Source organism: Lipotes vexillifer, unplaced genomic scaffold (assembly GCF_000442215.2).
Source record: "Lipotes vexillifer unplaced genomic scaffold, Lipotes_vexillifer_v1.1 scaffold717, whole genome shotgun sequence".
In the NCBI taxonomy this organism is placed as follows: domain Eukaryota; kingdom Metazoa; phylum Chordata; class Mammalia; order Artiodactyla; family Lipotidae; genus Lipotes; species Lipotes vexillifer.
Genome location: NW_006798707.1, coordinates 173,068 through 184,534, shown reverse-complemented (window position 1 = coordinate 184,534; position 11,467 = coordinate 173,068). Strand labels below are relative to the sequence as shown.

Below are 11,467 nucleotides of genomic sequence, written 5' to 3'. Positions count from 1 at the left end.
AAAAAAAAAAAAAAAAAAAACAAGACCCAGTTATATGCTGCTTACAAGAGACTCTCTTCAGCTTTAGAGGCACACAGACTGAAAGTGAAGGGATGGAAAAAGATATCCCATGCAAATGAAAACCAAAAGAAAGCAGAGGTGGCTATACTTATATCACACAAAATAGACTTTAAGCCAAAGACTGTAACAAGAGACAAAGAAGGTCATTATATAATGATAAAGGGATTGATTTATCAAGAGTATAACATTTGTAAATATTTGTGTACTCAACATAGGAGCACCTAAATATATAAAGCAAATATTAACAGATCTGAAGGGAGAAATATACCACACTACACTAATAGTAGAGGACTTCAAAATCTCATTTTCAACAACGGATAGATCATTCAGATAGAAAATCAATAAAGAAACATTGGACTTAAATGACATGCTAAACCAGATGGACTTAACAGACATTTACAGAACATCCCATCTAACAGCAGCAGAATACACATTCTTCTCAATTGCACATGGAGCATTCTCCAGGATAGATTATATGTTCAACCATGAAACAAGTCTTAATACATTCAAGAAGATTGAAATCCTACCAAGTATCTTTTCCAACCACAATGGTATGAAACTAGAAATCAGTTATAGGAAGAAAACTGGAAAATTCACAACTATGCTGAGACTAAACAGCATGCTCCTGAACAACCAGTGGGTCAAATAAATAGAAAGGGAAATTTAAAAAAATACCTTGAGACAAATGAAAATGGAAATACAATGTACAAAAACTTCTGGAATGCAGCAAAAGCAGTTTCAAGAGGGGAGTTTATAGTAAACTCCTACAATAAGAAAAAAGAAAGCTCTCAAATAGACAACCTAACTTTACACATCAAGGAAATAGGAAAGGAAGAACAAACTAAGCTCAAAATTAGAAGGGAGAAAATAACAAAGATCAGAGCAGAAATGAATGAAATAGAGACACTAGAAAAGATCAATGAAACTAAGAACAGTTTTTTAAAAAGATAAACAAGATACGCAAACCTTTAGCTAGACTAACCAAGAAAAAAGACAGAGGACTCAAATAAATAAAATTACAAATGCAAGAGGAGACATTACAATTGATACCTCAGAAATAAAAAGAATCATAATAGACACCTATGAATAATTACATGCCAACACTTTGGACATCCTAGAAGAAATGAGTAAATTCCTATAAGCATATAACCTACCAAGACTGAATCATGAAGAAATAGAAATCTGGACAGACTGATTACTAGTAAGGAGATTGAATCAGTAATCAAAAATCTACCAACAAAGAAAAGTCCAGGACCGGAAGCCTTCACTGGTGAATTCTACCAAACATGTAAAGAAGAATGAATACCAATCCTTCTCAAACTCTTCCAACAAATGGAAGAGGAGGAAACACTTCCAAAGTCATTTTATGAGGCCAGTATTACTCTGATACCTAAACCACACAAGGACACCACAAAGAAAGAAAATTACAGACCAGTATCTCTGATGAATACAGATGCAAAAATCCTCAACAACATATTAGTAAACCAATTCCACAGTACATTAAAAGAATCATATACCATGATCAAGTGGGATTTATTCTAAGGATGCAAGGGTGGTTCAATACCCACAAATCAATGTGATACAACACACGAACAAAATGAAAGATAAAGATCATATAATCATTTCAATAGATGCAGAAAAATCATTGGACAAAATTCAACGTCCTTTCAAGATAAAAAATGTCAATAAAGTGGGTATAGAGGGGATGTACCTCAATATAATAAAGGCCGTATTTGACAAGCCCACAGCTAACATCATACTCAATGGTGGAAAGCTGAAAGCTTTTCTTCTAAGCATAGGAACAGGATAAGGGTGCCACTCTTGCCACTTTCATTCAACATAATACTGGAAGTCCTGACAGAGCAATTAGGAAGAAAAAGAAATTAAAAGACATCCAAATTGGAAAGGCAGAAGTAAAACTGTCACTATTTGCACATGACATGATTTTACATATAGAAAAACCTAAAGACTCCACCAAAAAACTATTAGAACTAATAGACAAATTCAGTAAAGATGCAGGGTACAAAATCAATATACAAAAATCTGTTGCATTTTTAAACACCAACAATGAACTGTCAAAAGAGAAATTAAGAAAACTATCTCATTTCCAATAACATCAAAAAGAATAAAAACTTAGGAATAAATTTAACCAAGGAGGTGAAAGATCTATACACTGAAAACTATAAGACATTGGTGAAAGAAATTGAAGAAGACACAAATAAATGGAAAGATACTCTGTGTTTATAGATTGGAAGGATTAATGTTGTTAAAATGTCCATGCTTCCCAAAGGGATCTACAAAATCTATGCAATCCCTATCAAAATTTCAATGGCATTTTTCATAGAAATAGAAAAAACAATCTTAAAATTTGAATGGAACCACAAAAGACCCTGAATGGCCAACACAATTTTGAAAAGAACAAAGCTGAAGGCTTTCCGACTAGATTTCAAAGAGATAGCAAACAAAATAGCCTGGTTTCAGCATAATAACAGACACATAGATCAATGGAACAGAATACAGAGCCCAGAAATAAGCCCATATACATATGGTCAATTAATTTCTGACAAAGGAGCTAAGAATATATACTGGGGAAAGGATAGTCTCTTAAACAAATGGTGTTGGGAAAACTGGATAGAAAGTGAGCCTCGCATAAGACAGACTTGACTCTCCAGCAGGGATGTTCCCTGATGAGGTAGTTAAAGATTATGTGAACTGGGGGTTCAATGTCCAGGATTCTGTCCAATGTATAATAGATAGCATTATTGTCTACCTTGAGAAGACAGTCAAGGATCCAGGTCGTGTGGATAGAGAGGATAGGATAGCAGGGATCAACAGCTAGAACTATGAAAACCTGAGGAACTGGGCTTGAGAATTGCCAGTCTTGACTTCTTGCATTAATGGACCATTCTGTGAGCAAGGAGGTGAAACCAGAATGATTTTTCCCTTATTTCATCCTGCCAGACAGTGGAAAGTCAAAGGCTCTGATTTCCTGGCCAATGATGAGTTCCTACAGATGTATAAAGCTAGTGCCATCTTTCTTAACAATGATAAGATTTCCAATAAGAACTTCATGAAAAAGAGTTGATTCTTTACAAAACTGTTCTAGGGACATTTTTGCCAATGCCTGCTTCATAAAAGATGGTGAAAATATCATCTCTATCCCTAAGGGGCCTGACATGTGGTCCCTGGTCATCATGATGGATGCCACGTTCCAGCAAAGGTGCTCTCAGAAGATATTGGCCATTTGGACCCTAGTCTGATCAACAACAAGGATATATATTTATATATACATAACATATATATTTGCTTTTTTTTTTTTTATCGGCGGTACTGCATGGCTTGCGGGATCTTAGTTCCCCGACCAGGGATTGAACCTGGGCCACGGCAGTGAAAGCCTGGAATCCTACCCACTAGGCCACCAGAGAAATCCCTTTTTACTTTTTTTTTTCTCATAATATATATTTAAACATATGTAAGGAGGCAAAGATAGGGGCCACAGACACCCAGACTCTGGTTTACCCTCCCTGAAAAAAAAATGGAAGAGGAATATGCTCTATTTTTTTCTAAATGGTTATACATAAATTATGCCAACATCATTTACTGCATAAAACCTCATTTCCTCACTGATGATGTCACTTTTATTATATACTAAGTTCTGTTTATACTAAGGCTTGTTTCTAAATTATCTATGGTATTTTGTTCACTAATCTCTGTCAGTTTTGGAACCAGTTTCTCTAGTTTTGATTATTTTTTCTTTTTGTTTTAAACAAGATTATTAGTCCTCAAAAATATGTTTTAAAATCTGTGAGACAAATCTTCACACATTACTCTTCTTTTAAAAAAATTGTATTGGTTAATTTTAACTTATTGTTTGAGATGAACTTTAACATTATTTGGTCAAAATATAGCCAAATAAATCTTCCTAAGATATTATTTGGAGTTAAAGAGCATTTAGAATAGTCTTCTTATCTAAGATCATGGTTTATATATTTATTTACTAAGAGTCTTATTTTAGTTCTCTCAGATATGAGTTGTTTACTTTATATAGGTTATTAACAGTCAAGACATTTTTCTTCACATTGGTCCTAATTTTTGGTATAAGTGTATAAAATATGTACACGTGGGTACATTTATATGTGGATTTTTTTCAATAAATATAATACCTGTGTTTTTATTTTATAGATCTTTAACTAAGTGTGGGGAAAAGTTTGTGTTCAATTGGAGATCATAATAAGTGGAATCAAAAGAACTAGAGTTTGAGTCCTGATTCTATCCAAACCGTTTCAGCTTCCTGCCCTTGGGTGAGTCATACTTATCCATTCCTTTGTTTTTGAGGCAGAGATAGCACTTCTTGGGGAGGTTGGTGACCCTAACCCCCGCATTGTTCAAGGGTCAACTGTATGCATATACACATACACTCTTTTGTAGCTATTGGGAATGGAGGTTTTCAAACTTTCTATCAGTTATTACTGGTATATAGAACACCTGTTAATTTTTTTGGGAGGGGGCGGGCCACGCTGTGCTGCTTTCAGGACCTTAGTTCCCTGACCAGGGCTTGAACCTGGGCCCTTGGCAGTGAAAGCATAGAATCCTAACCACTGGACTGCCAAGGAATTCCCATTTTTTAAAATAAGTTTTTAATTATAGTAAAATGACCCAAAATTTTCCATTTTAGTCATTTTTTTAACATCTTTATTGGAGTATAATTGCTTTACAATGGTGTGTTAGTTTCTGCTTTATAACAAAGTGAATCAGTTATACATATACATATGTCCCCATATCTCCTCTCTCTTGCATCTCCCTCCCTCCCACCCTCCCTACGTTTTAGTCATTTTTAAGGGTACAATTCAGTGGCATTAAGTACATTCATATTGTTGTGCAACTATCACCACTAACCATCTCCAGAAATTTTTTCATCGTCCCATACTGAAACTCTGTACCCATTAAACAGTAAGTCCACATTCTCCCCTACTCCCAGCACCTGGTAACACTTGTTAATTTTTATACAAGTGTGTTTAATCAGGATTCTTAAATGAACTCTTTTAAGTTTTAAATTAAAATCATGTTTTAATTTGGATTTCACTGATACTCATGAGCTAGATATTGTTTATTATCTAATTGAATTTCTTCTTTTGTGAATTGTCTATTCATATTCGTTCTTTTTAGCAAGAGGCACTATAGTGTGCTTCTTCCCATGGGATAAAAACAATTTGATTCAATACATTTTATTTTTTTATAATTAAAAAAATTATTTTAATATTTTATTTTTGGCTGCATTGGGTCTTCGTTGCTGTGCGTGGGGTTTCTCTAGTTGCGGCGAGCAGGGACTACTCTTCGTTGCAGTGAGCAGGCTTCTCATTGCGGTGGCTTCTCTTGTGAAGCCCGGGCTCTAGACGTGCGGGCTTCAGTAGTTATGGCTTGTGGGCTCTAGAGTGCAGACTCAGTAGTGTGGCACAGGGGCTTAGTTGCTCTGTGGCATGTGGGATCTTCCTGGACCAGGGCTCGAACCTGTGTCCCCTGCATTGGCACACGGGTTCTTAACCACTGTGCCACGAGGGAAGCCCCTCAATACATTTTAGATTGCTTCCCATGGGGCAAGCTATTCTCCATTGACTATGAATCTGTTTATATTTTGACCTTGGGTCCTTTCTCTTTCCACACAAAGTACATAATCCAGTATACTTCCTGAAGCTTTGCCCATTGGGAAGATTTTCCCTCACTACTATCTTTCAAGAGTACTTGAGTAGACTGTCCTTAAGCTGAGGTCCATTTTCATCTTGCTCCTACATACCAAGCTGACCCATCCATGAACCGAGCTTGGTTTAATCCTCCTTTGTCAGCTGGTCACAAGGAAACCTCCCATGCAGCCACAGTGTGAGCTGAAGGAGAGGTGTCAGTGCAGCAGTACTGTGTGACTTGGTGACCTGGACCCCCTGATTTGTGTAGCTTACTTATGCTCTCCAGCCTGCTTGTGCCCAGTCCCAGATGGAACACTTCCATCTTATGGTGAGTTGCTATTGGACCCATCTGACATTATGATTTGGTAGAGGTGACTGACAGAATCAAGCTCATAGTAGACAGTTTTCTGGCTGCATGGTCAGGAGCTCTATCTCTACTGGGGCTCAATGTCATGCCAGGAGTGTTTTTTTCAAAAAGTGTGTAATTCTTCACCACACATGGCAATTGATTGATTTTGTGGTGGTCTCAGTCATCCTTTGGTAACCAAAAATAATATCTATTTTATCCCCTCCCTTTTTTTCATCAAATGGGACCATACCATGCATATGATTCTATACCTTGCCTTTTTCACTTTAATATTTCTTAGATCTCTTTCCATGAACGAGTAGCAAGGGTATTTATCTCAGTATTATTTATAATAGCACTGAAATGTTAATTAAAGGAAATGTTAACTGGAGGAGATTGGTTAAAATTATTATACATAATCCAAACAATGGAATTATATGTAGCTCTTTAAAATTATGCTGTATGTTGGAGTTTGAGGTTGTTTTTGGCAAAAAATTGAAAGATACATAGAGGAGGTAATAAGATGGAGATAAAAAATCACCTTCATAATGATAAAACTGTTGTAGATAAAACAGCTTAGATGTGAGGGCCAAATGGGCTTGCTAGCACTTCCGGTCCCCAAGTCTAGACCTTAGGATACCTCATTTTAGTGAAAGTTTAACTGTGCAGAGAAGACATACTCAATCAGATACAGTGCCTCATAATGGTCCAGGGCAGGCAGGAAAGCAATGGGAGTGAATTCTTTATAGCCTTTCAATAGATTAGCTACATCAATCAAGAAATGTGGATCAATGGCTGTCACTCCCCAAGTATACAGGCACCTCATGCCTCTTCAGACTAGGGAATGAGTAAGAGATAGAGCAAGGGACTTCCCTGGTGGTCCAGTGGTTAAGATTTCACCTTCCAGTGCAGGGGGCTATGGGTTCAATCCCTGGTCGGGGAGCTAGGATCCCACATGCCTTGGGACCAAGAAACCAAAAAGCATAAAGCAGAACCAATATTGTAACAAATCCAATAAAGTCTTTAAAAATGGCCCACATCAAAAAAAAAAAAAAATCTTAAAAAAAAAAAAAGGAGATAGAGCAAGAGGCCAGATGGTTACTCTAGGGCATTTCCTCCACATGGAAATACCAGGTATTGTATTACCATATCTCCAGTCCTTCTAGGTCCATATTTATTAAAATGGAAATACAGTCTGTGATATATTTTAAGCATAAAAATATGATTAAGCAGCATACATAATATAATTCCATTTTCATTAAAAGATATATATGTATATGCTTAAAATAAATATAAAATTGTCATTATACATGCTATTTTGTCATAAACAAAACATGAAAATAATCTGGGTGATTTCTTCTTGGTGGAATTTAAATTTTCTTCTTTTTATTTTGTAATACCCTATTGCTGCATCGCCCACACTCCTTTCCAGTGTACATATCTTCCAGCTGCTGTGAGTATTGGCAGCTGAGGGCTCATAGCTGCATTTTTCTCTAGAGAACTGCCCTTGGTCAACAAGAGTTATCTTTCCTGGAAATGCCTGGGAGGTTACAAGTGACCTCCTTTCTCACCAGGGAAGGCCTGAGTATAAGAGTGTTTGATGAGCAGATACAGAAGCCTCACCTCATATCTCAAGGTGGGATAATTCTGTGGGGACATTAATGCTTGGCTGAGGTACCAGGCTGAAATCACATCTTCCCTTAGTTTCTTTTTTTTGGGGGCGGTTATAGTTGATTTACAATATTGCATTAGTTTCAGGTGTACAGCAAAGTGAGTCAGTTATACATATACATATATCCACTCTTTTTTAGATTCTTTTTCCATATAGCTCATTACAGAGTATTGAATAGAGTTTCCTGTGCTACACAATAGGTCCTTATTAGCTATCTATTTTATATATAGCAGTGTGTATAAGTCAATCCCAATCTTCCAATTTATCCTTAGCTTCTTTTCCTATCATGTTTCCTTCAAATCCTTATAGGTTTCTCCTGAGAGCACTTCAATAAATTAATTGCACAAGGGGTCAAGTCTCAGTCTCTGCTTCTACAGATGTAATGAGTATCTATGAACTTTTTATGAGAAATTTTGTAAACATGAAAAAGTGATTTTTATTTTGAAAATAAAAGTCTCATGTGGATTCCAAGATAGAGCATGACAGGCTTGGGGCTGGATATCTGTAGCCTGAAAATTCTTGACTTCATTTTCTGTAGTCCCCTAAGCTAAAGTTTGTAAAAGCAGGTCGTTCACTTTACCACACAAGAGTCAGACCTCTATTTCTTTTTTTTTTTTTTCTTTTCGGTACACGGGCCTCTCACTGTTGTGCCCTCTCCCGTTGCGGAGCACAGGCTCCGGACGCGCAGGCTCAGCGGCCATGGCTCAGGCGGGCCCAGCCGCTCCGCGGCATGTGGGATCTACCCGGACCGGGGCACGAACCCGTGTCCCGTGCATCGGCAGGCGGACTCTCAACCACTGCGCCACCAGGGAAACCCCGAGGCCTCCATTTTTTTAATGTAGAGGAGAGTATTGTTACAGTTAGAAGGGCAGAAGAGTGGGTGGAAGCTGTGGAGGTGGAGACTGTGAGTGTAGGCCACGCTTTCAAGATATTTATGGGTGAAGAAGAGAAAGAAAAATAATTTGGTAGGGTAAGGTGGTAGAGTAAAGAGATTTCTTTATTTAATCTGGAAGGATCTTGAGTAGGTTTGTAGAAGATGGTGGAGGGAAGTCAGAGCTAGAAAATTTTTTTTAAAAAGGCATATTTTATGAACTAACATTCCAAAGATGGTGAGAGGCCTGGGCTCCTGTATACAGTATGGTATGCTGTGTACTGAAGGAAGGATTAGCCTATAGTAACGAGAAGGAGGTTAGGATTAGCAAATTTATAGGTAAATCGAGGGGCTGAAGGGAGACAGGGTGGGACTGCAACCGGTGGCCACTAATTTTTATATGATGTATGAATCAATATTATTAGTCAAATGAAAAGACAAAAGCAGAAGTAGGGCTAAGAAATTTGACTTTATTAGGAATTATGGAGGGTGTCGTAATGGGGGAGGGTTGGGTTTTAAGAAGAACAATCTGGCATCCTTTGAAGAGTGGGTTTGAGTAGGGTGGGAGTAGAGACAGGACATTTAGGGAAATCCAGAACTAGAGTGGGAATGATATGAGAGATGCAAATAGGCGTAACAAATTGAATCAATACACATTGGGACAAAAATACTCTCGGGGGAATTATATTTAATTTAATAATAATAATAATGATAATAATAACCATTCAGATCTGTAGAAAATTAAAAAGTAGGAACTGCAATACCACAGTCCCTACCCTTGAAATTAAAATCTGAGAATGGAGCTCCAGAAAAGCAAAGTAAGGACAGTGGGAATATCTGTCCTAGCAGGATTTGAAAACAAGCTGAGGTAAAGTGCCCAGGCAACAGGGCTAGATGGCAAGTCCCAGTCAACAGCTGGGAAAGGAGAGGTGCTTCTTGAACTATTGACCTACGCTTTAGAGTGAGACGGTGCATACCTTGCATGTTATGGATAGTGCCATGAGTTACTAAAGGAATTTGTGAAAATATATCTATTATGAATTGCTGATATGGGGCTGTCTGATTAATGACTGAAGGAGAAAAATAAGGAAGTATCTAGATGCCTCTCAAACTCCCTATTAAGACTTTGTGTGCATGTGTGTAACAGACCCCTTTTAAAACTTGAGGAAAAGTTATGAATCCTCTTCTCAGAAAATGCACAACTAACACACAAAATATTGCCCATAATTTTAGGGGGTCCATAAACTTCTGAAACCTATCCATGGACTCCAAGTTAAGTATTGTTCTCAACGGTCTTTTCTCCCAGTAAACAGCTCAACTCTCAGTTCTATTTTAGAAAATAGTAAGTTAGTAGATCGGAAACAGCTTCTGGAAGCAGGTGGATTTGGGAGATTAGTAGGCGTTACTACACATTCCATACTTTTCTAAATATAAAGACATGGAAATGCGACGGAAGATGCCACATTCTTGATCTTTCAGGAGGCTGTTATGGACACTACAAATAATTGTTTCTGACCACAGATACAGCTGAATCATTCAGCAAATATTTACTGGGCGCCTGATATATACAGGCACTGTGCCAGGGAGCGAGCTCACCAAGATAAAAAAGACATCATTTGTGTCCTTGATGAGACATTCACATGTAGAAGCGTGAATGTAGTTACTGGTGGCCGTAAAATCAAGGTCACCTAAGACTGAGAGGCATTCTGGAGAGACGGAAAGGACTCTGAGCTCGTAGTTTGATTTTTGGCTTCACCATATTCTAGACTCGTGAGTTTGGCGTCACTCGATCTCAAATTGCTTCATCTATCAAATGGGGTAAAAAAAGTGGACGAAAATTGTTGTAAATCTTCAAAAAGATAACCTTTCTAAAAATGAACGTGGACAAATAAAAAATGAAAGTTCGAGGCTTATTGAAAGTGATAGTTGCGAGGGTCCCCGTCTCTATAGCCACCGCTGCGCCCCGCACGCGGTCAAAATCCACTCAATAAACCTTCCGGGCCGGATCAAGTTCCGCTTCCGCAGGCAGATTTTCGCTGTAAGCAAGAGCGCAAGATGCCCGACGCAGCGTAGCGTCGGACCTCCCCGATGCGCATGCTCTCTAGGCGAGGCGGAGCGCGGAGGGCGGGGGAGTGGCCAGGCGCGGCGGCTGGCCGGCTCGTTCTCCCTGCATCCCCGCGCGGGAGGCTGGGGCGCGCGCGCGCTCGTTCGCGCGGCCGGCTGCGTACAGTAGTGACGGCCGCGCGGGAGCGGTCACATGACCGTAGCGGCTGCCTGTACAGTAGGGACCCAATATGGCAGCGGCGGTAGCAGTGGTAACGGCAGCAGGAGGACCGGCCGCCCCATAGACCGCCCCCCGCGCACCACCCCCGCCGCTTCCTCTGCTTGGGTGCTCCTCCGGCCTGACTTCCCCTTTCTCCCATCTTTCCCGGCACCGCGGGAAAAACAGCGCAGGGCAAAGCAGGCAGGGAGGGCGGCCGCAGCCCGGACACGGGAGCCTCCCAGTCAGTTCAAGACCCGACATGAGGGAAAAGGGCCGTAGGAAGAAGGGCAGGACCTGGGCGGAGGCCGCCAAGACGGTAAGGAGGAGGGAGCGGACGGGAAGGCTGGGAGGATTTTGTTCCCTCGCCGCCCGCCGGTTACAGGGGAAGGGAGGTCAGTGGCCCTGCGACCCGGCTGAGGGGGCACAAAACCGCGCGGCGAGGGCGGAGGTTAGTGTCGGGTTTGTGGTCCCTGTGGGAATGGAGGCGCCCGGCGGAAGAGGGTCACCGCGGGGCTGTGGCTTCTCCCTGCGTCTGCGACGAGTCCTCTTGGTGTTTTGAAGCTGCCTCTCGGGGTCA

The 11,467-nt window shown here is 39.9% G+C and overlaps 1 protein-coding gene across 1 annotated transcript in view; it reads left to right on the top strand.

Moving 5' to 3' along the window:
* Positions 1-10,943: 10,943 nt before the first annotated feature.
* ASXL2 (ASXL transcriptional regulator 2) overlaps positions 10,944-11,467 on the top strand; it is a 130,608-nt gene continuing 130,084 nt past the window's right edge. The window contains exon 1 of the mRNA XM_007470793.1: positions 10,944-11,206. Within this exon, the coding sequence (XP_007470855.1) occupies positions 11,150-11,206 (57 nt within the window). The 5' untranslated portion in view covers positions 10,944-11,149. The remainder of the gene's footprint in view (positions 11,207-11,467) is intronic.